Below are 26,535 nucleotides of genomic sequence, written 5' to 3'. Positions count from 1 at the left end.
GCCTGCGTCATGCGGGAGGTCAGACTAGATGATCATAATGGTCCCTTCTGACCTTAAAGTCTATGAGTCTATGAGACTCAAAAGGAAAAGAGGATGGTACTGTAACATTTGTAAAATGATGATCAGGGAGACTGTTAGTAACACCCGAACAAAAAAAGGAGAGGTGGAAAAAATACTTTGTCTCTCTCTCTCAAATAAGGCAAACCCCTTTAGGTCAGATATCTTAATGTGGTACCAGAGCCTGACATAGCAGAAAAGGTGGTAAGAAATGCAGTCCAGAAAATAAAGAACGGTAAGGCAGTTGAACCTAATGAAGCGATGGTGGACCAGATGAAAGTCTTGGGCGAAAAAGGCTGCAAATCTATCTTGGTCCAATACATATTACAGACTGACTAGTTCAAATACCTTGGCAGCTGGGTCACAGAAGGCAGCGAACTTGAACACGAGATACAGTCCAGACTGGGGAGTACTGGAAGAGTGTGGTATTCATCTCAGGGTTGTGTACAACAAGCATATGCCTCTGAGACTAAACGCCCAACTGTACAGAACAATGCTATGCCTCACAATGCTGTATGGTGAAGAAGCACAGGTGATAAATAGATGGCAAGTTCAATGCCTACAGTGTTTGAGATGAGAAGTCTTTATGTAAGAGGAGTTACAGGAAGAGACAGATTTTGAATTGAAAGTATTAGATTGGAAGCAAAGTCCATGACGGGACTGACAAAATCCAGGAAGTATAACTTTGCTGAATTGGACACATGCAGAAAATGAATGCAGGAGACCTAGTGAAGATAGCATAGTTGGAACGGGTGGTAAGACAGAGATCCTAAGGAAAGCCAAGGAAGCAATGGATCCATCGATCAAAGAAGATGGTAAGCAAAGTAGACCTTACCTTAGTGCCACCTCAGACAGACAAAGGGGTGGAAGACCCAACCCCAGTGCCTAGGATAAGGGGAAGAAACAGTAACTGAGGTAGAGAGGTTAAGTGACTTGGTCAAGACCACAGAAAAATTCACTGTTGGAGCTGGGAGTTTCTTGCCCCAGTTCATTAAAATGAGGCAACTGATTTAAAACACATACATAAGCACACACAGAGAAAGCCACTCTGAAATAACAATGCAACTTCTTAAAACAAAAGTGAAAGCTTATTAGTAAGGCTGTAGAGCAGACTCATTAATATCTCTCTAAATGGTCTTGGTGCCACTTAGAACACCATGGAACAGAACACCACACCCAGGAGGTGTGGGGATTACATAGTGTTCATAGAATTTATTTAAAGTACATAGCTATAGTAATTCACAAGTATAGCTTTGCTGAGAGCAATATCAAGTCAGTTCCACAGTACTAGATTTTAAAAATAGTAAATTTCATGATTTCAGATATTTAAATCTGAAATTCCCTGGAGTTATAATTGTAGGGGTCCTGACCCAAAAAGGAGTTGGAAGGGGTCACAAGGTTATTGTAGTGGGGGAGTTGCGGAGCTGCTACCCTTGCTTCTGCACTGCTGCTCGTGGCAGCACTGCCGCTCGTGGCAGCACTGCCCAGCTCTGAAGGCAGCAGCGCAGAAATGAGGGTGGCATGGTATGGTATTGTCACTCTTCTTCTCAGCTCAACTGAGTTGGTTTAACAGTTAACACAAATGAAAAGTCTTCTGAAAGCTCAATAAAAGACAGACTAATACATGTGATGCTACATGAGTTGGCCATGTTGCAGTGTAGGCTCCAAGCCACAACACAGCCAGCTAATGCTTCAGTTGTTTTAACCCATGTTTTAATGAGCATGAAGCAGAGGGCTTTTCTATCATGACAAGGCCCCAGGAAAAAGCCTCCCTTCTGTATCAGCTGAATTCATTAGTGTATTGTGGCCCTTTACCACTGTAATGGTTCTTATACCTATTCCCCCACGCATAGACAGAACCCCTAATAAGCATACATTTGGTGGTGTTAGATCTGCACCTGCCTCTGAAGGATGTCTCAGTGCCAAGAACATTGCCAGAGCATTCCTAAGGCCCAGTTATCAGCCTTGAAGCTGCCAGAATGTCCCACAAGTACTGCTGCAGCTGAAACACAAGCTAGGGAAGCCATCAGGGCTGCTCTAATCTCTTTTTGAGGCTAAGCTAACCCTCCACCAAACCACAGGATAATAGAGGCCTCCACCCTGATCTAAGCACTTATCTCCACTGAGGCTTGGTTTACACTTAAAGTTGTATCGGCATGTTTAAGAAAAAAAAAAAAAAAAAAAGCACACACCCCCCGCTTTTTTAATGATATAGCTAAGTAGACAAAACTCCCAGTGTAGATGCAGTTCTTTCAATGGAAGAGTGCTTCTGTCAATATAGCTAAGATAATTTGGGGAGGTAAAAACTCCTTCTGGCTGTGTAGGCTGCATCTACACTAGGGGGCTCTGTCAGCATAGGTTTCATAGAGTCGTTAAAGCCTCACACACAGGGATGAATTTGGCCCTGATGATTTCGCCCTAGGTACCTAGCAGGCTTAAGAACCTAAGAAATACTGAAGTACACATTATGGAGAAGTTACTGATGGGAAGTTCCTCGCAGAATAGGGACCTGAACATATGCAGCCAGAAAGGGAAATCTACTGCTAGAATGCATTGTTAATACATCTTTTGGAATACAATTTGGGGAAAAACAATGCTAAATGAGTGTTAATTAAATACCCCTTAGATTACATGCCGAGGGACAGATTTCAGTATGACAGACTATACCCATGGCCACATCAAGAAAATTAGATACTCCTTTTTTACTACTACAATTTGGCTCTGAGCAATTTCAAATTATACTGACTACACCTTAAAACAAAAACTAAAAACTTTACCAGATAAGGTTTATCACCACAACCCAGTACAATATGCTGATTCAGCAATTTGTATTTCAAACCAACTCAAATTCAACTTTCTTTCATGTGTCAGATTTAATTCATTCACCCCCAAATGTCAAATTTTCCTAATTACTCTGACCGCTCTTATACTTAAGATATAGATTCAGACAGCTTTGTGCAACAGTTTATTTAGAGCTGTTGTGTTCTAGTGCATTCTTGACAAAACCTTAATATAAGCCTCCTGCAGTGCCTACCAATTAACTACACACTGGAATGTAACATGCCCCTTGTAACCTAAAGTAACCCCTATCTAACTGATAACCTACTATACAATCCAGTAAAAATGACCTAAAATAAAAGTAATAATTTACCAGTAAAGAAAGCAGTTTAATACTCTTTACAATACAAATTATTAAACTAATCAAGACAATAAGTTATTTTTCTTAAATAATAATTAGTCAAACTCAATAATCTCCTCTCAAGAAGCCCTGGCTCAAACAGCAGGGGTGTTTCAGGTCAGGAGTGAGGCTGATTGGCAAAAACTACATAATGAAGTTTGCACAGCACCAGCCAGCACTGTCCTTGGCTCAAGGCAATGCTGTTATTTCCTCCCTTTCAAAAGATTCAATTCACTCCAATTTCAGACGAAAGTTAGAGAGTCTTCAGACATTACTAAAAGAAAACCTACAATGAAAGTGAAGGCTTTAAACAAATAGTTATATATGAAAAACGTAATTCTTCGTATTTAAGAATAGTAATGAAATAAAGAACTGAAGGGGGCAGGAAAGCAAAAAGCACCCAAATGTAGAAATAAGACTCAAGACAACAAAGTGGTACTATCTTATCTTGCCTTGACAGTTGTGACTAAATAGTGTGATGGAAAAGATATACGTTTCCACACTCTGCTGACATTACTAACCTTACAAGTCTCAGTGCTAGTGTAAACTTAAAAATTAGATCAAGCCAGCCACCTTGCTTGGGCTGTGAAAAATTTTGCACACCGAGAATTGTAGTTGGGTTAACCTAACACCCAGTGTAAAGATGACTACATCAACGAAAAAATTCTCCCATCGACCAAGGTATTGCCTCTTGGGGTACGTCCACACTGCCCACTGGATCAGCGGGTAGCAATCGATCTATCAGGGATCGATTTATCGCGTCTTGTCTAGACACAATAAATCGATCCCCGAACGCGCTCCCCGTCAACTCCAGAACTCCACCAGGGCGAGAGGCGGAAGCAGAGTTGACCGGGGAGCCGCGCCGTCGATCCCGCGCCGTGAGGATGGGAGGTAAGTTGATCTAAGATATGTCGACTTCTGCTACACTATTCTCATAGCTGAAGTTGGGTATCTTAGATAGATCCCCCCCAGTGTAGACCAGACCTTGGAGAGGTGGATTAACTACATCAACAGAAACCCTTTCTGTCAATGTAGAAAGCATCTACATGATGATGCTCCAGTGCCACAGCTATGCCACTGTGGGGCTTCAGTGTCGACATGGTATCAAGTGGGTTAGGAACAAAAAAAGGATCATCCTCTCCAATGGTAAAACCTCAAGTAAGGCACTCTTGGGGGGAAAAAATTATGCAAGGATTCCCTTCACATACATCCCTTCACATCATGCCATCAGGGAGCCGGAACTGCTGTCTTCCCTCCACCTCCCACCCAGCCAGAGACCTCATATCCCAGCTCCCTGGAAGCAGCACCAAGAATTACTCTGGCTGCAGCCTACTAAGCGCTACATGGAAAAGAATTTCCAAATATTTGTATTTCATACTTCCTTGTCTGAATGTAAAATAAAGAGTATTTACTAAAAAATAAGACTCATGTGTCTGGGGTGCTATATTTGTTTTATCATCATTTGTTAAAATGATGACAGTACTCCCGAAGGCCAAATGGTAACTAAAAGCATTTTTAAAAAATGCCATCTCTGAACAGCATAGATAAAAGTGATTATTTAATAAAACTGGATTTAAATCAAAGAATTTTTTTAATTTATATCTGATTATATATTGATAGTCTTAAATTGCTAAAGAACTATGAGAAGAATGTAAAAAGAGGTTGTCTTGTACTTTTTTAATTAATTTCCTAATTGTTAACAGGATTTCAAGTTTGACATGGAGCTTTTTTTCCTGAAGAAGTTTCACAGTTTAAAAGCTCATCTACATTAAAAAGACTAGCTCCTTCACCTTGTTAATGTCCTCTATTGTAAGAGCACACAAAATTGATAAGCAAACAGTCCATGCTATATTTGTAACCAACATTACCTTCTGATATATTGAACCTCCATTCAAAAAAGCTGAAATGCTTTGAACAGACTACAATCTTCCATCAGAGCTTGCAGTAGCTGAACATCTTCTGGTTGACAGGTTTTAAGGAGAGAATATTAAATGTTTTCAACAATTACCTGTTGAGCGTATGAGTATATTTGGACAGTATGGACATTTAGTATTATGAGTGCTACAATAATTGCTAAGGGAAGACTTGTTTGGGTCATCCACATTCATGGGATTTGGCTACAATTTGTAATGACATTCTCTTTCATATACTTTAACTGTAAAATTCACATGACTAAGTTGTAACAGATAATGTAGCCAATACAGCTAAAATGAGAAGAGTTCTACAAGATCTTAATGTAGTTGTGACGTTATTAACAGGAACTGTGACCGTATAGATCATGGTTGCACCTGGTCTTGTACAGAGGAGGCCAAGAAGTGGGTTATCTATGGAAAGGTTGTAGTTTGCTGGTTATAATTATGCTGTCTGTAGGTGTGTATCATTTTTCTATTCGAAGTTATGAATATTGGCTATATACTTGTTTGATTTTAAGTAGCCACAGTGAAGCATTTGGTCAGCTTCTTGAGAAAAGACTATTCTCAGTAAGTGCCCAATCAAGAAACACTTAAGCTGACAATGGACTTTGAGAGATGCCAAACCACATCCGAGCTTTCCTGGGAACGTTCAAACTAACATGTAAGCAATGGTTCGCCTGTAAAGAACTGAGTCATGCATGGACATGCGATTTGCCCATGTGATTCACCCATGTGACTCCAAAACTCCATCTTGTAGCTGTGATTCTGCATAGGAAACACAAGGGGTTTCCACCCACAAGAGAGACTACATAAGGCCCTGGGAAACCCCTCAATTTTGTCTTCAGCTGGCACAAAAGATAGCCTCTCCACCCCAGAGAGATGCCTGAAAGAAGCTGGAACAAAGGACAGTAACTACAGGGGTGTGAATGATTGCTGGACTCAGACTAGGAGGAAGTCTAGTCCATAAAAGAAGCTTATTGGAACATCTCTGAGTGTGAAATTTACCTGCATTTAGTTTCTTTCTGTATTAGGCTTAGACTTGCGTGTTATATTTTATTTTGCTTGGTAATTTACTTTGTTCTGTCTGTTATTACTTGGAACCACTTAAATCCTACTTTTTATATTTAATAAAATCACTTTTACTTATTAATTAACCCAGAGCAAGCAATTAATTCCTGGGGGAGCAAACAGCTGTGCATCTCTCTCTATCAGTGTTCTAGAGGGCGAACAATTTATGAGGTTACCCTGTATAAACTTTATACATAGTAAAACGGATTTATTTGGGGTTTGGATCCCATTGGAAACCGGGTATCTGGGTGCAGGAGAATTTCTTAAGCTGTTTTCAGTTAAGCCTGCAGCTTGTGGGGGACACGGTTCAGACCTGGGTCTGTGTGTGTAGCAGGCTAGTATGTCTGGCACAACCAGGCAAGGTACTGAAGTCCCAAGCTGCCAGGGAAAATGGGCTCATAGGTAGTCCCAGCACGTCAGGTGGCAGTTCCCAAGGGGGTTTCTATGACCCAACCCGTCACAGTAGTAAAAACAGTTACTTACCTGTTCTGTAATTGTTGTTCTTTGAGATGTGTTGAACATGTCCATTCCGCTTCAGATGTGTGCGTTCCCAATGCACCATATTTTCCCATAGCAGTACTCATCAGAGCAGTGCACGTGCCCTCTATATGCTCATGTGGTCAGCCAAAGGTATAAAGGGGCGGAGCCAACCCTCCCTCAGTTGCTTCTTGCAAGAATCCCATCAGACTCCGATGTAGACAGGAAGGAGGGTGGGTTGTGGAATGGACATGTACAACATATCTTGAACAAGTTACAGAACAGGTTAGTAACTGTTTTTGCTTTAAGTGACTGCACATGTCCGTTCCACCTTAGGCAGTGGATGAGGTGGAAAGTTTTGGATTCTACCTGAACAAGGACTGCAACACAGTTGTCCCGACCCTGGCATCATCTCTTGAGGCTTCGGAGATAGCATAATGACTACTGAAAGTATGTACTGATGACCAGGCTGCAACCCTGCAAATATCACTGATGGTTACCTGACCCAATGCTCTTGTGGAATGTAATGAGACTTTCTCAAATGCAGGAACTTTAGTAAGGTAATAGCATAACAGGATGCAGGATGAAATCCAGAAAGATATTCTCTGAGAGGAGACTGGATGACCCTTCATTCTGTTAGCAAAGGAAATGAACAGCTGAGGAGACAACTTAAATTGTTTAGTCCTGTCCAAGTAAAAGGCCAGTGCCCAGTGGACATTCAAAGTATGGACATTTTCCTCATTCCTACGAGAGCAAGGCTTTGGAAAAAAGGTTGGCAAGTAGATAGCTTGATTAAGATGGAAATCTGACACTTTAGTCAGATATTTAGGGTGAGGACTCAAATAGACTGTGTCTTTATAGAAAACTGTACATGTGGGGTCAGTAGCTAACATTTGTAGCTGTTGCTACCGGGAATGCTACTTTTATGGAGAGATGTAACGGGGAATATGCCATAGGCTCAAAAGATGGATCCATTAGCGCCGACAAGATTAGATCCAGATCCTGTAGTGGCATGGGCTCTCTCCAAACCCTTCCAATAAATAAATAAATAAATAAAAATCCGTCATTGGAATAGAAAAAATTGCTTTCCTTTTATAGGAGAATGTAAAGCAGAAATAGCAACCAAGTGAACCCACAGGGGACTAATAGAGAGCCCTTTCTAAAGAACACTCAGTTTCACAAAGTGTTAACCGTTGATCATCCACGCGGTCAGGTGAAGGTAGGACAGGTTGGGATTTAGCATCTGACTGTGGTTTTGCAGAATTACATCCAGGGCCTAAGGTAGAGTTATAGGATCCTGGATTGAGAGACTCAGGAGGTCTGAGAACCAATTCTGATGAGGCCAGGCTGATGCTATTAGCGGACATTATAAGGGTCTGACCTTGCCAGAGTTTATACAACACTCTTGAAATCAGATGATTGGGAAGAAAGGTATATATTAGTTTTTTCTTTCATGAAGATAGGAAAGTGTCTGACATAGATCCCAGGCTGTGACCTATCACGGAACAAACAGGTGACACTTCCTGTTCAGTTGAGTTGCATCCCTCAAGTTTGAAAGATGGATCTCACTATGTCCAGTCTGTGGGGCCATTTGTGATTCCTGCTGAATTATCTGTTGAGATGATCCACCAAGCAATTCTGAATACCTAATAGGTGGGAAGCTTTAAGTGCAATTGCATTTTGATGCAACAAACCCAGAGATCTATAGCCCCCCTGGCAACCATAAGACTGTTCAACTAAAACATAGCAGCAGTGTCATCCATGAGGACCCATTTTGTGCCTCCCTTGATGTGCAGAAGGAAGGCCCGCAACACCAGGTGAATTGCTCAAAGTTATTGAGCATTTATGTGGAGAAAGTTCTTGATCTGACCAAATCCCCAGAGTCTAGAGGTATCCCCAGTGGGTGGGGGGGGGGGGTCAGAGGGTTCCCCAACTCAAGGATGAGGCATCCATGACCAGAGCCACTGAGAGCAGAGTTGGGAAAAAAAAGGACCTCTTTACATATATTGGCACAGGTTCCATCCACCAATCTTGGGATATCAAGACATTTCCAGGCACATTAAGTCAGTATGTCCAGCTGATGAGATGGACAATAAAATGACTTGACCTACCTCTGCATACTCCTGAGGTGAAGTTAGCACCAGCCTTTCTGAGATGGGCTGCCACCACTGCCCTGCAGTAAAGACTCAAGGGGTGCTGAAGACAGACCAAAAAGGAGGACTTTGAACTGATAATGAATGTTGGCTATGAAGAACCTTAGAAACCTCCTGTGCCTCTGGTGAATGGCCACATGGAAGTAAGCCTCCTTTAGGTCAAGGGCTGCATACCAGTCATCAGGATCTAGAGATGGGATAATGGAAACTAAAGTGATCATGTGAAAATGTCTATTTATTTATGTATTTGTTTATGCTTTGAAGGTCTGATGCCTCCTTTGCATTTTGGGCTGAGAAAATACTGGGAATAGAATTCCCTTCCCTGATATTAAGGTTGTATCTCTTCTATAGCCCCCAATTTTAAGATAAACTTACTTCTTAAATAAGAACAGTTTTGTGAAATTAGTCCCTGAAAAGGGCTGGGAGGAAAGGGTTGAGGGGTGGGGGGGATAAGGAGGGAAAAGAGAAACTCCGAGATATATCCTAGTTCCTCAGTGCTTTCTATTTTCCCTAAAAAACAAAACTGACCCTCAAAAGGGACACACAGTTGTCAACTGGACCTCTACTGGCACCCCAGAAGATTACACCCATGAGGAGCATTGCATCATAACCACAAGTATCACTCTAGATGCAGAGCCACCATCATCCAAGGTTGCCACTTGTTAATCATGTTTAGGTATTCCTGTTTAACATCTGGCAATTGGTCTACACATTTAGTCACTGTCCCAGATTGTGAAATGATATCTAGCCAAGACAACCTGGTGATTTGTATCCTACCAGGAGTGTAACCCTGACGTTGAATAAATGTTTCTTCCAAAAAGATCTAGTTTTCTTTAATTTTTAGGGATGGAATGCAGTCACCACCAATGAGCCTGCAGTAGGGTGCAAACAGAAATGTTCATGACCCTGGGATGGCACTTGGTATCTACTCTTCTCTGTTCTCTTAGCGGTGGGTGGCAATCATAATCTCTTCCACAACATTTTTGTATGATCCAAGATGGCTTCTTTAATTGGTAGAGTAGCTCTACCAGGTCCTGAAATATACGTGATATCCACCAATTGAAATGGATTCTCCTGGACCATCTCAATTTGTATTCCAAGAGAACTAGCCACTATAATAATTCTTGGTACGTCTTATCACCCTGAATTGAGGATGATGATTCTGACAGTCGCCTCATCAGGAGAGAACACATATTCAGGAGTGGCTGCATAACAATGTCCTGAACTGGTGGCGGCAATGAGACTGAAGCAGCTGGATCTGGATCTGGCTGTAAAACCTCTGGAACTATCAGTAATGGGAACTGCACCAGGAATCTTTCCTTGGAGGTGACTTAACCAAGCAAGATATCATGAAAGCACAGGAAGCTAATGGCATGCCCTATGAGTTGCAAAACAGCCACTGATAAGGTACTGGGCCTTAGTTAAAAGTAACCTAGGGCCCCTGGTCTCTGGATCTGCTTGCATGCGTATTGGTACCAAGACCTAGATCTCCATGAGGAGGAGGATGAATTACATAACCTCTTTTAATAGGACTGGGATGTGCAAGATTCCACCTCAGAATCCAAAGAAGAGCAGAAATAGTCAGAGGCCCATGAAAGTGCAATACCAGGCAGTGTAGGAGAAACCAGCCATTGAGATCTGCATTCAGACATGGTGAGTACGAGGGGAAGGATCAGAGGCTGACCCAGGGAGGGTACTGAACATTTAGCGTTGCAGATGCATGGAGTCCTTCCTCAAAGACAAAGTTGAATGAATCGACACAGAGGATGTAGATGGTGCCAGAGCTTGCAAAGAAGTAAACGCTACTGATAGCTCTACCTCCTGTATAATCAAAGAATCTGGTACCGAAAGGCAAAGCAAATCTTTAGCCACCACATATGCTACTAAGAGCACTGTATGCACAGACACATGCTGGAGTGACAAAAACATTGCAGATGGTGTCAGCAAAGCAGTCAGTCTGAATGGTACTGACGTGGGCACCATTTTCAGTGACTTTGAGCAGCCAAGGAAGCATGCTGTACTGGGGAGTGCCCACTGGAGCTGGTGCTCTAACTTTAGTACTCTACTTTCTCCAGAAAGGTCCCACAGGAGACCAAGATCTCCTAAATGAGGAAGGTCTTAGATTTAGTAGCAAGGGGGTCATCAGATTTCTTCCGTCTCTTGCATGATACCAAGGAAGAAGAATGAGGCTTTCTTTCTGAATGTGGGGAAATAGCAATATCCGGATGTGTACTCCACGATGGAGAAGAGTCCATGAGGTTCACATACCAAATGGCTGGATTCTGAGGGAGGATTCCAGACTGCTTCCATCAGCATGCAACAAAGCCTCACCTCTCTAGATATTTTGGTCCTAGTCTTGACCACGCTGCAAACTAGGCACCCATCCCAAACATGCACCTCACCCAAACACTTCAGTCTACAGGAGTGAGCATCACTGACTGGCATTGACCTATTACAGCCAGAACAGTGCTTAAAGCCCAGGGACTTAGGCATCTCGCAGTACCAAGCGTCAACAACACTAAGTACAAGTCTGAAAATCAAAATAAAAAATTTAAGAAACAAGTGCCACTACCTAAAATAATTCTAAAAGAAGTAATCTAACTATTTACAAAAGTTTATAAAAAAAATTCCTAAGAGAAAAAAAAAAGATTTGTGTGAGTAGGCATGCCCATTCTGACTACCAACCAAGGATGGTTAGAAGGAAATGAGGAAGGGTTGGACAACTCCTCAACTTTATATCATTGGCAACCAGCACAATCACGCGGAAGGCACATGCACTGTCCCAAAAGGTACTGCTATGAGAAAAAAGATCTCTGGCTTCAGGCACGTCCATTCCTGAAGTGAAATGGACACACGTCATCACTCAAAGAACATATAGCTATTCTTCACACATTATAAATTTATAGTGAAAACACTTGGAAAGGGAGAGATCAGGTGATCTATGGTCCCAAACTGCTATGACATGAATGCAGGGCTTCATGCAGATGCAGGGGTCCACCCATCCGAATCTAGTTACAATCTAGTGATTGGTGCTTACATAATTAAATTAGTTATGCAACCACCACTTTGTAGCTATCAAATATAAATAGGAAGATGACCATACTACTTGAAATATGAAAAAAAAAAAAGCAGTGGAACACTTTTTGGATGACCCAGCATATGTTGTTCATTTTAAGAACACTTTCACTGCAGATTTAACAAAATGCAAAGAAGGCACCAATGTGAGATTTCTAAAGATAGCTACAGCACTTGACCCAAGATTTAAAAATCTGAAGTGCCTTCCAAAATCTGAAAGGGATGAGGTGTGGAGCATGCTTTCAGAAATCTTAGAAGAGTAACACACTGATGCAGAAACTACAGAACCCAAACCACCAAAAAAGAAAATCAACCTTTTGCTGGTGGCATCTGACTCAGATGATCAAAATGAACATGCGTCAGTCTGCACTGCTTTGGATTGTTGAGCAGAACCCATCATCAGCCTGGATGCATGTCCTCTGGAATGGTGGTTGACGCATCAAGGGACATATGAATCTTTAGCGCATTTGGCACGTAAATATCTTGCAACGCCAGCTACAACAGTGCCATGTGAACGCCTGTTCTCACTTTCAGGTGACTTTGTAAACAAGAAGCGGGCAGCATTGTCTCCTGCACATATAAACAAACTTGTTTAGCCAATCGCTCAGACAAACAAGTAGGACTGAGTAGACTTCTAGACTCTAAAGTTTTACATTGTACAAAAAATAACTGCATTCAAAAATAAAACAATTCTACATTTGTAAGTTCAACTTTCATGATAAAGAGATTGCACTACAGTACTTGTATTAAGTGAATTGAAAAATACCATTTTTATTTTTACAGTGCAAATATTTATAATAAAAAATAAATATAAAGTGAGCACTGTACACTTTGTATTCTGTGTTGAAATTGAAATCAATATATTTGAAAATGTGGAAAACATCCAAAATATTTAAATAAGTGGTATTCTATTATTGTTTAATCATGCAATTAATTTTTTTAATTGCTTGACAGTCCTATTAACTATTCAGTGGAGGAAATCTGAAATCCATACTCTGGGAGAAAACTATGTTGTCAGGAAAGTAGTGTCTAAACTGTTAAGTGATACAGCTTCTTCTGCTGGTCTTCACTGAGTATTTCCATTGTTTTGGTGCACACAAACATTAGAAAGCACATGAGAATAAATACAGTTTAAAAGGTGGTTTTCCTTCAAGCATTTTAATTCTGAAAGCCCTGACAGCTCAGTGAATTTGAATAATGGGAGTCAGTAGTAACTGACTTAATTTCTAGATCATGGATTTTAATTATATTTAAAATAATTACAACATTAATATTGATGTGTTAATACTGTTTGAGATGGTGTGCATAAAAAGTTCACAATTTTGAATGGTGTTAATGCAATGAAACTTTATCTCCAAAGTTATCCAGAAGAGGAGATGGAAATATCTGGGACACGTTAAAAATGAAGCCAGAGCATCTACCATAGCAGGTGTGCCATTAGGTAGCTGAAGGAATATGTAAAAGGGGCTGACCAAACGTATCCCTCTGTCAGACTGTATTCAGAGGGAAGACTCAATGGAATTTAACAAAACAGAGGACATACAGAGGGACACAGGATAGTTAGGGAGGACAGAGTTTGTTCATGCCCTAAATGACATTTGATAGGACAGGAAGGATTCAGGATAAAACTCTAAACAACTTTTTCATTGTTACCAATTAAGTACTGTAGTTTTGTTTCATATTGACAAATTGTACGCTACTTTATAAATCCAAAACAGAAATGTTTGTTTTGATTAAAACAAACCAAACAATCTGTAGGCCCTGATTCTGCAAACGTATACACATTGTGGCAAGGCACCTTCTCGGTCTCACCAGCCTCAGCTGTTTTTAGCCTTGGCGAGACTGGCTTGGGGTAAAACAGTCCCTCTTGGCTGCACGGGGGCAGTCTGCCCCTTCTCTGTCAGTCTTTTAGGCTTGTTTTTTTTTCTCCCTTATGGGAGGGGATGTAGCCTCCCCTCCTGGTGAGGCTTGCTGTCTTGCTACTCCTCGCCTACTGGCAGCTTGATTTCTCCCCTTTTCTCCCCCAACAGGGGAGGGTTTAAAAAGGTCTCAGGCAGCCCTTAGTTGGAATCAGCTGATCCTAATTGTCCTCAGATAACTCTCAGCTGATCCTAATTGATCTCTGGTAACCCCTTCTCAGCTGAACCTGATTGACCTGTAGTCACCCCTCCTCAGTTGATAGTCCCAGAAGGGTAAAATGCCCTCCTCTCTGTTTTCTACCCCGCCCTTGCAGCTGTCTGTCCTGAGTTTATCACAACATGCATAACTTTCAGCATGAGTATTCCAAATTAAACTTGAGTTCCACTGAGATCAATGGGACTATTCACATTAGCAGTTACTCCCATACTAGCATGTTTGCAGGACCAGGGCCTTAATTTTCAGTATTTTGTTTTTTCAATGGCCATTTAAAAGCTCAAGATAGATAACCTACCTGTAGAGACTTTTTTTTTAAATAAGCATCAGTAGTTTACATTATATATTTTTAATTAATGTTGCAATAGCATAAATTTTCAGATTAGGCTGAGGCTTTGTAAAACTAATTTTAATCAATTATTTAAATTGCTTTGATTTACAAAAAAATCAAACCTGCCTCCACTACACTGATAATACATTTAATAAAAGCAGGGGGGGGAGATCTTACAACCTTTGCACTGATTAAATTCTTATAATAGGTTAACGCACAGGTCATAGATAGGGCTGATCAAGGAAAAAGTCACAGGTGGAAACAACAAAAGTCATGGGTATACAATAAAGAGTCAAGTGTCATGGGCATTTCATATCCCAAGTAACTTATTTTCCCAGAAAATTGCTTCCTCCCTCTCCTCATCCATTTGAAAACAGATAATGGTTCTAGAACATCTACATACTCTATCTTATTAATCATTACAGTATTTTTATTACATTATGAAAACAGCAACACTTTTCCAAGATCTCACTTTCGTAGCTTGTATCACTTTGAATAAGCCTGTTATAAGACAAGGCTCCTATGTTTCATCAAGGAGTATCAGATGTGAAACAGCATGAAGGTATTTAAGAAGCCAACTCAGAGTTCCTCCTACACAAGCATTCAGGTCTTGAGCAGTCCAGGCAAACAACGCACGTTACAACAAGGCTTTAAACTTGTTCTTCATAATAATTTTAAAAACAATACTAGCCGCCTATTTAATTTTAAAAACAGCAAAAAATATCCACCTCCCTCTCCGTTTCTTTTAAGGAGTCTTGAAGTTTAAATCTTCTCGGTGTGATAGATATTCTTCCTTTGATCTGCTTAGCTCTTGGAAGTCCAGGGGCTCCAGGTTGCTGGCCCCATGCTGCCCGGAGTTCCTAGGGACGGCTCTGTCCACCATTAGGACATTTCCCCCCCCCCCCCCCCCCCCGAGAACCCACTGTAACATTTCACGAACCCCAATTTGGGAACCACTGGCCTAGAAGTAAGAGGGATCTTGTGTTCTGGGGGCCACTGCAGATATTCTCCTGTCACATACCACATGCTGTTTAAAATAGCTTTTAACAAACTAAACCAGGGATCAGCAACCTTTGGCACGCGGCCCACCAGGGAAAGCACCCTGGCGGGCCGAACCGGTTTGTTTACCTGCTGTGTCGGCAGGTTCGGCTGATCGCGGCTCCCACTGGCTGCAGTTCATCGCTCCAGGCCAATGGGGGCTGCAGGAAGCAGCGGCCAGCACATCCCTCAGCCCGCGCCGCTTCCCACAGCCCCCATTGGCCTGGAGCAGCATACTGCGGCCAGTGGGAGCCATGATCGGCCAAACCTGCGGACACGGCAGGTAAACAAACCGGCCCGGCACACCAGGCGGGCCGCGTGCCAAAGGTTGCCGATCCCTGAACTAAACCCTGCAAATGCACAAGGCCACCATTAAAATCCCAAAAGAGGAAATAATCCTATTTACAGATTCTACGCCAAATCAACCACAAACCCTAGAAAGGCTTAAGCTGAAAGAGGCAGAGCAAAGAGGGAGGTTTCTTCAGAGCTATGAACAGCTGCAGCAAGGAGAGAATTTAGGGCAGTAAGTACTCCTGGGGTATTCTGCACCAAAAAATTAAGAAGTCTGCAAATTTTGGGTGTCCAAACACCACTATATAATCACACCATTTTCAATTATTTTGGTAATTTATTTCAAAATACCGGTCAGTAAGCATGTCTGTGACAATACAAAGACACAAAAATTCCCCCAGGAGTAGAGAGTTTAAAAATACCCTATGACAACCCAGTTCCTGTTTCTCTGCCCCCTCTCCACTCCGTCAGAGCCCAGCCAGGGGGCCAGACACCCACAATCCCTCCTTGCCAGAGCACAGCCGTGACCCCTCCCTCCAGGCCAGACACCAGCCTTCCTACCACCACAGAACCCAGTCGCAGGGCAACCCCCCCCACAGCCCAGACACCCACCTCTCTCACCCCCTAGAGCCCAGCCTTGTCCCCCGCCCCGCATCCCTCAGAGTTCAGTGATCCAGAGGGAGAAACAGCCTGATGCTCAGTCTCAGGCTTGTGTGGAGTTTCCTGCGCACTGCCGTCTCCTTCCCTCATGGCATGCAGGAAACTGCAGCTACTAGGAACTCTTTACTCCTCACTTTCGACCCCACAGTGTCCTCTATGTGCGAGCTGGGCTCTGCCAGGTCTAGCACCTCCTAGTGGTGGCCAGCAGCACTGCAACCCATTTCTGTCAGGAAAAGGAAAATCTGCGAAAAAAACATTAATTTCTCCAAAATTCTGCATTGCGCATAGTGCAGAATTCCCCCAGGAGTAAGTTTGTCAGAAAATGACGTGATACCAAATTCATGACAAAGGGGCATTACCCCTTCTCCAGACTGCAGTAGCTGGGCAGAGGTGAGATGCTACTCCCCTCTCAACTCTGCCAAAGAATTCTAGTAGATTGGTGAGGCACAATTTCCCTTTACAAAAACCATGTTGACTTCCCCAACAAATTATGTTCATCTATGTGTCTGACAATTTTGTTCTTTACTATAGTTTCAACCAGTTTGCCTGTAATTGCTGGGATCACCTCTGGAGCCCTTTTTAAAAATTGGCATCACAATAGCTATCCTCCAGTCATTTGGTACAGAATCAGATTTAAATGATAGGTTACAGACTACAGTTAGTAGTTCTGCAATTTCACATTTGAGTTCCTTCAGAACTCTTGGGTGAATACCATCTGGTCCTGGTGACTTATTACTGTTTAGGTTATCAATTTGTTCCAAAACCTCCTCTAATGACAGTTTTGTCACCTAAAAAGAATGGCTCAGGTTTGGGAATCTCACTAACATCCTCAGCCGTGAAGACTGATGCAAAGAATTAATTTAGTTTCTCTGCAATGACCTTTTGTCCTTGAGTGCTCCTTTAGCATTTCGATCGCCCAGTGGCCCCACTGTTTGCTTAGCAGGCTTCCTGCTTCTGATGTACTTAAAAATGTTTTGCTATTACTCTGAGTCTTTGGCTAGCTGTTCTTCATTTTTTTTTTTTGGCCTTCCTAATTATATTTTTACACTTCACTTGCCAGAATTGATGCACCTTTCTATTTTCCTCACTAGAATTCAACTTCCACTGTTTAAAGGGTGCCTTTTTGCCTCTCACTGTTTTTTACTTTGCTGTTTAGCCATGGTGGCACTTTCCTGGTTCTTACTATGCGTTTTAATTTGGGGTATACATTTAAGTTGAGCCTCGATTATGGGGTCTTTAAAAAAAGTTTCCATGCAGCTTGCAGGGATTTCACTTTTGGCACTGTACCTTTTAATTTCTCTTTAACTAACCTCCTCATTTTTGTGTAGTTCCCCTTTCTGAAATTAAATGCTACAGTATTGGGCTGCTGTGGTGTTTCCCCCACCACAGGGATGTTAAATTTAATTATATTACGGTCACTATTACCAAATGGTCCAACTATATTTACCTGTTGGATCAGATCCTGTGCTCCACTTAGGACTGAATCACGAACTGCCTCTCCCCTTGTGGGTTCCAGGACTAGCTGCTCTGAGAAGCAGTCATTTAAGGTGTCAAGAAACTTTATCTCTGCACCCCATCCTGAAGTGACATGTACCCAGGCAATATGGGGATAGTTGAAATCCCCCATTACTATTGAGTTTTTTATTTTAATAGCCTCTCATCTCCCTGAGCATTTCACAGCCACTATCACCATCCTGGTCAGGTGGTCGGTAATATATCCCTACTGCTATATTCTTATTAAAGCCTAGAATTACTATCCAGAGATTTTATGGTACAGTTTGGTTCATTTAAGATTTTTATTTCATTTGATTCTACACTTTCTTTCACATACAATGCCACTCCCCCACCAGCACAAACTATTCTGTCCTTGCGATATATTTTGTACCCTGGTATTACTGTGTCCCATTGATTATCCTCATTCCACCAAGTTTCTGTGATGCCTATTATATCAATATCATCATTTAATACAAAGCACTCTAGTTCACTCATACTATTTAGACTTGTAGCATTCGTATATAAGCACTTTAAAAACTTGTCACTTTTTAGCTGTCTGCCATTACATGATGTAATTGAATGGGAAAAAAGTCCCATTTGACTATTTTTCATCAGATTCTACCTGTATTTTGCGACAGAGTCCTGTGGCACCTTATAGACTAACAGACGTATTGGAGCATAAGCTTTCGTGGGTGAATACACGTACATGCGTCTGATGAAGTGGGTATTCACCCACGAAAGCTTATGCTCCAATACATCTGTTAGTCTATAAGGTGCCACAGGACTCTTTGTCGCTTTTTACAGATCCAGACTAACACAGCTACCCCCCGATACTTTACTTGTATTTTATCATCTTCCATCCTCTCCTCCTTGCTAGGACATAGAGAATCTCCATTAATAGATCCTCCCCTAAGCGATGTGTCAGTCCGAACCACATGCTCCTCCACACCTGTCGGCTGCTAAATTACACACAGTGAACTTAGTGAGAAGTCCAAAGATTTCAATGAGAGTAGGAGAGGGAACAGTGGCCTCCTCTAGAAGCAGTTGATGCTCATGGCACCACAGGGAAAGTGCTTCTATTTGACAGCAGAACATTTCCTTATTGAGAGCTCCCTGCTACTAAGGATGGCTTGGACTTCCTTCAAGCAGGATTTCTCTATGTCCATTGCCCATTCAAAAGCCAGGCTGCCAGATGGAGGGATCCCAGGTTGGGATGGTTGGTCCTGACCCCGTTCCGTGACAGCAGATTCAGAAACATCCATAGGTGAATACATGGACAAGTTGCCATCTGCCACCGTGAACCAGAATTGCCTTGGCCACCAAGGAGTTAAGATTATTGTTGCTTTGTCCATCTTTTTTTACTGGGGAGGTGTGGTTGGAGGGGTATGGGAGGGAAGGAATACATCAACAGGTATAATAACCATTGCACTAAGAAGGCATCCCCTCTGAAGCAGCATCCCTATGTGTTCCAAGAGCAGTAAACTGGGCACTTCTTGTTTGCCTAAGTTTCAAAGCAGTCCCAAGATAGGAAGCCCTGCAAATGAAATATCTGCTGGGTCACTGACTAATGGAACTCCCACTCATGATTCTCATGAAAGTGCCTGCTAGGGAGTTAATTACCCCTGATAGATGCATTGCTGAGAGAGTGATCTGATGTCAGATCCACTAATTCCAGAGCTATACCACCTCTCTGTAGAACGGTGAGGACTTTGGCTCACCTGTTTGTTTATATAACAGTGGTCATATTATTCGATCAGACGTGGATATGAATGGATTGGAAGAAAGGCAAGAATAGCTTGCTTACTCCATACGTTGCTGCAAGCTTGAGGAGCCCTGGGCTACACAGTGATCCAGGTGTGCTCCCCAGCATAGAACAGAAGTGTCCATAACAAATGTTCTTGTCGGTGGGGTGGAAAGAGAGAGACACCCCACCCCCACAGTCTCTCTTCTCCCACCACAAGAGATTCCTGGATGCTGGGAGTAAGTGAGATTCTTGTCCAAGGAGTCCCTGTCAGAATGTAGGCCTTCCTCAGCCAGGCCTGGAGGCCACTCTGATAAAGCCACGTGAAGGGGGGTCACGTGCACAATGTCATGTGTGCCTAGGAGGAGCAAGCAGGACCTAAATGTCATCAGCGGGCTGAGTTAAAGCTGGATATGGAGGTCTTTCATCACAAAGAATCTGTCCTGTGGCAAGTAGGCCCTGCCCACAACCAAGTCCAAAACTGTTCCTATAAATTCTATAGTCCCTAGGGAAACATAGTAGCTGTGACAGCACAGATGCATTGCTATAATGGCCATAACCTTTGTAAAGGTCCTTGTAGCCACTGAAAGGCCGAAGGAGAGCAACTTCTACTGGAAGTGCGCCGAACCCACCATAAAACACAGAAATTTCCTGTGCACTGAGTGGACATTATAAGAAGATAAATATCCTTTAAAATTGAGAGCTGTAAAACAGTCATTAACATTCAGGGAGGGAATTATAGTGGCTACAATAATCATGAATTTTGAGTGGTGGATGAAGATATTCAACTGCTTGACATCCAGGATGGTTGTCCAACTCCCTGTCTTTTTGGGGATTAGGAAATATTTGGAGTGAAAGCCCTTCCCCATGGTGAGGAGGTATCAGCTCTATCACCCCTATTTGGATTAGGAGTCTACTTGCTGTCTGAGACTACTCTTGAGAGAGGTCTCTAAAAAGGTACAGGGAAGGGGGTTTTGGAGAGGGGATAGACAGGGACTCATGTACCGGCTGAGATGATGTCCAAGACTCAAAATTAGATGTTGCCACATCAAAAGGAAATGAGCCAGACAGTCACTAAAAGGTGTGAGGGGAAACTGACTATGCTGGGGACGGCTGATAGTTTTTTTCTCCAAAAGTTTTTTTTCTCCTGCTGATGATAGCTCATCTCAATTGATTGGCCTCTTACAGTTGGTATGGCTACTTCCACCTTTTCATGTTCTCTGTATGTATAAATATCTTCTGTGTGTTCCATTCTATGCATCCGATGAAGTGGGCTGTAGCCCACGAAAGCTTATGCTCAAATAAATTCGTTAGTCTCTAAGGTGCCACAAGTACTCCTGTTCTTTTTGTGAATTCTGAGTCTCACCTCCCAGGTGAGTGCTCTAACCACCAGTCACCAGCCTACTGAGTCATTCTCATGCTTGCTTGCACCCTCTCTCTCACTTCACCACACCCCCAAGTGATTATTTCATGATTTACCCAAAGTGGAACAGATTCAACAAGAGAGAGTAAGGGAGCTCATATAAAAATATCCCAGTGGTTAGGGTACTCACCTGAGAAGTGGCAGATCCCAGTTTAAATCCCTTCTACCCCTCAGATGATGGAGGGACCTGAATCAGGAGTCTCGCACATCCGAGGTTTGAACCATAATCACTGGACTAAAAGTTGAAGGAGGCGGTACTCCTCCATTTTGGGTACACTTGTCTATAGGGGCCCAACCCAGCAGATGGGGTTTGAACAGGCTTACTATATTGGTAAGCCTTACCACAGGCAAGTTAGGCATTCCTCTGCCTATCGTCCCCTAGTTCATGCATCATACTGGCATCCAGATGCCTGATATGGGGCTGCAGTGCACATAGGTAGAAACATAGATGCCTAGAGAGCTTTTACTGCAAAAAGTGAGGCACTGAGTGATTTTAAGTGCCTGTAGGTTTCAGGGCAGGTTTTTGAAAATCCCCGTGACGTCTGATTCTGCAATTAAGGCACCCAAGTCCTTTTGTAAATCTAGCTCTTAAAGTAACTTTCAAAGGCAATAATCTATTATTTATTTGTGTGTGTACTTGGGCCTATTCATGTACAAAGAAAGAATCTGCTTTTGCAAATCTAGCCTGAGAGTATATAGTAAAAAACTTTTACAACTGGTTTGTAAAAACATTTCACTAACCAACACTGGCCTTTGGAATCAAAGGGGTGGTCATACAAAGAAATTCTAGCATTATCATGAGACTCAGGTAGGAAGAATGTTTCTTTATTAAATATGGAGTAGCATTTCATGTTGGGCTACTCTTCTCTCTAGGGCAGTGGTCCCCAAACTTTTTAACTCATGCCCCCCACTTACCCCTGTCCACGCTCTTCCTCCCCCACCCCCCGCCCGGAACAGGGGCTGGGAACAGGGCCACAGCTCTGGGAGGGGTGGGAACATAGCCATAGGTAAGGGGGCCGAAGCTAGGGCCAGCAGCCAGGGCCAGGGTCAGAAGCAGAGCTGGGTGGTGCTCCCTCCCCACCCCCTGTGGGGGGCTGGTCCCCCCAGCTGCACGCACACACACAAATTTTCCTCCATGCCTCCGGGGTGGGGACATACACCCCACAGTTTGGGGATCTCTACTGTAGTGTAAGAGTTCTCCATGTGCTGTTAGAAGAAATCTGGAGTGTAAAATAGAGATTCTATTCAATATGTCTAATTACAGAATCAGGACCAGATCTCCACCTTGTGTAAATTGTCATAGCTCAACTGAAGTTAATAGAGCTATGACTTTTTGCACCAGCTGAGATCTGGACTTAAACTGGTAATAAAAAACCCCAGCGTGCGTGCGCACACACACACATACACACAAGCAGTTATCTTTGAAGTCTCTACACTTCTTCTTAGCATATGTGTGATGTGTCTCAGGTAGCATGTGACCAGGATTCGTCACCACATTTGGTACACTGGTCAGATTATTAGCTTCCCTGGCTCAGGCTAGGTACTGACGAGGAAGCGCAATGTCAACACTGATCCATGCCCCCTATCTCAACACTTACATGGGAAACCCCATATATTTAGGGAAATGAAGAAATGTCCTGAATTTGGTCACTATTTTAGGTAGAGGTCTAAAAGCTTGATCCCTCTCTCCCCCCCCCCCCCAAACACCCCCCTCCCCATGACTGCAGATGGATTTAAAGAAGTTTGTCACAGCAATCAAAAGCCAAATGCATAGTTTACATACTACTTTAGAGTATAATTAAATTAACTAACAAGTTGAGCAACATAATGTTTCATTTTTCCTACTTTTACTAAAGGCCTCCTTGTAGGTGTTCAGCATGGATTATAAGCTCCTTCAGCCATTTAATTGAAGGGGTAGAAATTTCCTTCACAAAGGTATCTTTTCTCCAAAATGTTTTTCAGGCACTTGAGTTAAGTATATAGACGACAAAAATACAAATTAGTTCTACTTAATCAGAATAAAGCGCTCTTTCTCCCTCTCTAAAAATAAGGTTTCACTAGCACGGTATCAGGTGTCGGAAGCCTGCTAATTTTTATTTGTTCTTATTGGACTAGATGGATTGAGGGTCTGCTCCAGGAAGGCAATTCCTAAGTTCCTTGTTTTTCCTGGAAAATCAGAATAAACTAAACTCAAATTTTTAATGTAAAAACAACCTTTCAGGAAATCAATACATATCACAAATAAGCAAACAAAGGTATAAGCCCAATTTTTAAAGTTGATTTCTTTTAAGAGGACTTCTGCACACAAGTACTAAAGGGTGGGGAAAGTAGTTTGCTTTTTAAGTGTCACTGATGTGATAAGTGCTGTTAAGGCATTCAGTTATCTCCCAGTTTTGAATGTTGATTGACAAAACAGTTCAGAGTGTTTGGGTCCTCTTATGTGCATTTCTATACTTTCAGATCATGAACTGCCACCTTAATTTTCAGGTTTTAAAGGGTCCGGTTTTTTTACAGTCATATTCCTTTAGAAAGATCTATTTCCCTAAAGGTCTTGATATGTATTTTCAACTAAATCTAGATTCATGAGTTGTGTATATGGGAATGTCAGTAATTTAGAAATGATTTATAGTCTGGTCTTGACACGTGTAGCAGCAATAAATGTAAATAAATTTGAATCAGGGAAATATTTACAACAGAGTTACGGCATACAGTGTGAGCATCCTAAAATACACATGGATAAAGACTGTATGAAGACTGCAACTCGTGTTTACAAGCAAAATATTGCCCATACCACTCCAAATGTTCCAGTATTTACTTTAGGAAACTTGCAACTGTGAGCATTCTACGGAACGTGTGAACAGCTGGCACACCTCTTGGACCTCATGAGGCTGCCTCAGCTAACAACTTTAAGATACAGCCAAAGTGTCCAAAATTAGCCAAAGGCACCAGTTCTCCTTGAGAACAGACTAAAACAAAATGTGGAGTTTGAACACCAAGCTGTTTAAGGTATGTGAAACCTCAAAAAGTTGGGAAAATTCCATACGTAACAATGTCCCTGGAGAAGATGTCTGGACCTCTGAATATAAAAGCATGAGTCTCTACACTGCCTGAGCTAGAAGACCCAGGTCTGACAGAGAGCCACACTGAGCATGGGTTGTATACTGAATTGAAATATACTTCATTATGGATTCTTATTCCACAAATGCCTTGCCCTCAAACTTTCCAAAAATATTCTATTTTGGTTTATGATCATGCATGTAAAATGCAATTGAAAATTGGTGTCGTTTTGGTAACGTTCAAATGAAGACAGTAGTATCTCTCTCTAATACATGGATTCCAGGGTTTCACTATAACTGTTATAATGAGAACAAAAATGAAGGCTCATGGCATTCACTCATCTATTAGGCTTTTTTGAACAGTCCACTAGTTTTAACAGTTCTACAATCTTACAGAACTAATTTATATCAGAATTAAGATCTCCAACTCAAATCAGAGCAATTATCCAAAGATTAGTGCCTGGTAATTTATTTATCCTCTTCAGTGAGCAAAAATAATGGGGATTAGGTTGCTTTGACTTTTTTCACAGTTCATGCTCAGTTGCCACCAGATGCTCACAGTCATCACAATTAGAGTAGGAAGATACACTAATTAGATTAAATGTTACTTGTACCTTATTTTCTTTCTGATTGAAATGGATTACAATTTGCCTTTATTAAAGCATTTTTAAAAATATATTGTCATTAGAATAATGGAAAAAACTACTAAAATGATAAGGAGACATTTCATCTTCATCCACTTCTCTGGTTACAATGTGCCTGAGCACTGGCAAAAGTGTAGAACACTGTGGGCAACTCAACTGCAGGCAGAGGCCAGAGCTGAACACAGACAGATCAGAAAAACCCAATAATGGATATCTTGAAAGAGCTGTTGCAAGTGGAAAATCAGGTGCCTTTCCTCTTCATTTGTGTAAGGCAAAAAACACAAAAGCAATGCTGGAGAGAGAAGTAAAGTAGTTGCCCATGAAGAATTTAGCTAAAAAGTAAACAAAATCTTAGAAGACCAGAGAAATCATTTTCTAGAATGGCTCAATCTAGCAAGGTGCTCATCACCTCCAGTTGTTACTCAGCACTTTGCAGGACTGAGCCCAGATGCCGAACACACACTGGATATTAGGGGAAAATTAGAAATGGACCATCAGTAGTACACTGAATATTATGGTGCCATTGGTTGCCACATGCCTGATTTAGTGACAAATGAAGCATTTACTACCCCAACAGCAACTGAGTCACAGAAACTAAATGAATTACTATCATGTACCATAAGTGAAGAGTGAAGTACAACATACTCCTAGACATAGTAACATGGCTAATGTCAAATTTTGTACATGCTGGATATACAGCCTGTGAAAAGCTGTGTAAAAACAGGCTTCTGTTGTGAAACATTCCAGGTCATTTTACCAGTAAATCATGCACAAATGCCTTGGCTTTAAGACTCAATATTTCAATCTCAGTTTTATTCCTTAACCCACACAACCATAATCAAAAGTGTTGACCATTTCTAGTTTAATGCTGTCAAAATACAGTTCTCAACAGTCTTCTTTACTATAGCAAAATGTTATCAGAGATTATCTTCCATGGCATTTGTTTGTAGTTCCACTAGATTCTCAATAGTTCATAGTAAAATCTCTTGGTACAAAAATTCTTAAGTTGTTTTTCTAAATGCAAGAACAGTCATTTTCATAAGGGACTGGCAATGGGAGGCAAACCCTCATCATGCAGCACACAAAATCATAGAAGTGTTTGACTGAAAGGGACCTCAATAGGTCATCTAGTCCAGTCCCCTGCACTAAAGTCAGGACTACATAATAACTAGACCATTCCTGGCAGGTGTTTGTCTAACCCAGGGCTGGGCAAACTACGGCTTGCAGGATGGATCTAGACCATCAGCTGTTTTAATCCGGCCCTTGAGCTCTCGCTGGGGAGTAGGGTCTGGGGCTTGCCCCACTCTGGCACGCCTTGGGGGATGCTCCACGCAGCTCCCGGAAGCAGTGGCATGTCCCCCCTCTGACTCCTATGCATGGGGCACCCAGGGGGCTGCGCTCTGCACGCTACCCCCACCGCAAGCACCACCCCTGCAGCTCCCATTGGCCAGGAACCACAGCCAATGGGAACTGCAGGGGTGCTGCCTGCAGACAGGGCAGTGTAAAGAGACGCCTGGCCACACCTCTACGTAGGAGCCGGAGAAGGGACATGCCATTGCTTTCAGGAATCGCTTGAGGTAAGCACTGCCCAGAGCCTGCACCCCTGAGCCTCCCCTCATGCCCCAATCCCCTGCACCAACCCTGATCCTCCTCCCACCCTCCAAACCCATCAATCCCAGTCCAGAGCACCCTCCTACACCCCAAACTCCTCTTCCCCAGCACCACTCCAGAGCCCTCACCACCACCACCCCGCGCCCCACTCCCCCACCCCCTCCCGCACCATAACCCCAATTTTGTGAGCAT

General features: G+C 42.4%; 1 protein-coding gene across 3 annotated transcripts in view; it reads right to left on the bottom strand.

Moving 5' to 3' along the window:
* SLC16A10 (solute carrier family 16 member 10) overlaps positions 1-26,535 on the bottom strand; it is a 146,291-nt gene that overhangs the window by 106,105 nt on the left and 13,651 nt on the right. The window contains exons 2-3 of one of the 3 annotated variants that reach the window (XM_065590257.1): positions 12,236-12,491; positions 6,700-11,681 (exon numbers count right to left, since the gene is read on the bottom strand). The exons of 1 other annotated variant lie outside the window; for it this stretch is intronic. In XM_065590257.1, coding sequence (XP_065446329.1) covers positions 6,700-6,778 — 79 coding nt within the window. In that variant the 5' untranslated portion in view covers positions 6,779-11,681; positions 12,236-12,491. The remainder of the gene's footprint in view (positions 1-6,699; positions 11,682-12,235; positions 12,492-26,535) is intronic. One more of the 3 variants, XM_065590258.1, reaches the window with a different exon arrangement.

The sequence above is a fragment of the Chrysemys picta genome, chromosome 3, assembly GCF_011386835.1.
Source record: "Chrysemys picta bellii isolate R12L10 chromosome 3, ASM1138683v2, whole genome shotgun sequence".
Lineage (NCBI taxonomy): Eukaryota > Metazoa > Chordata > Testudines > Emydidae > Chrysemys > Chrysemys picta.
This window is presented reverse-complemented; position numbering and strand designations above follow the sequence as displayed.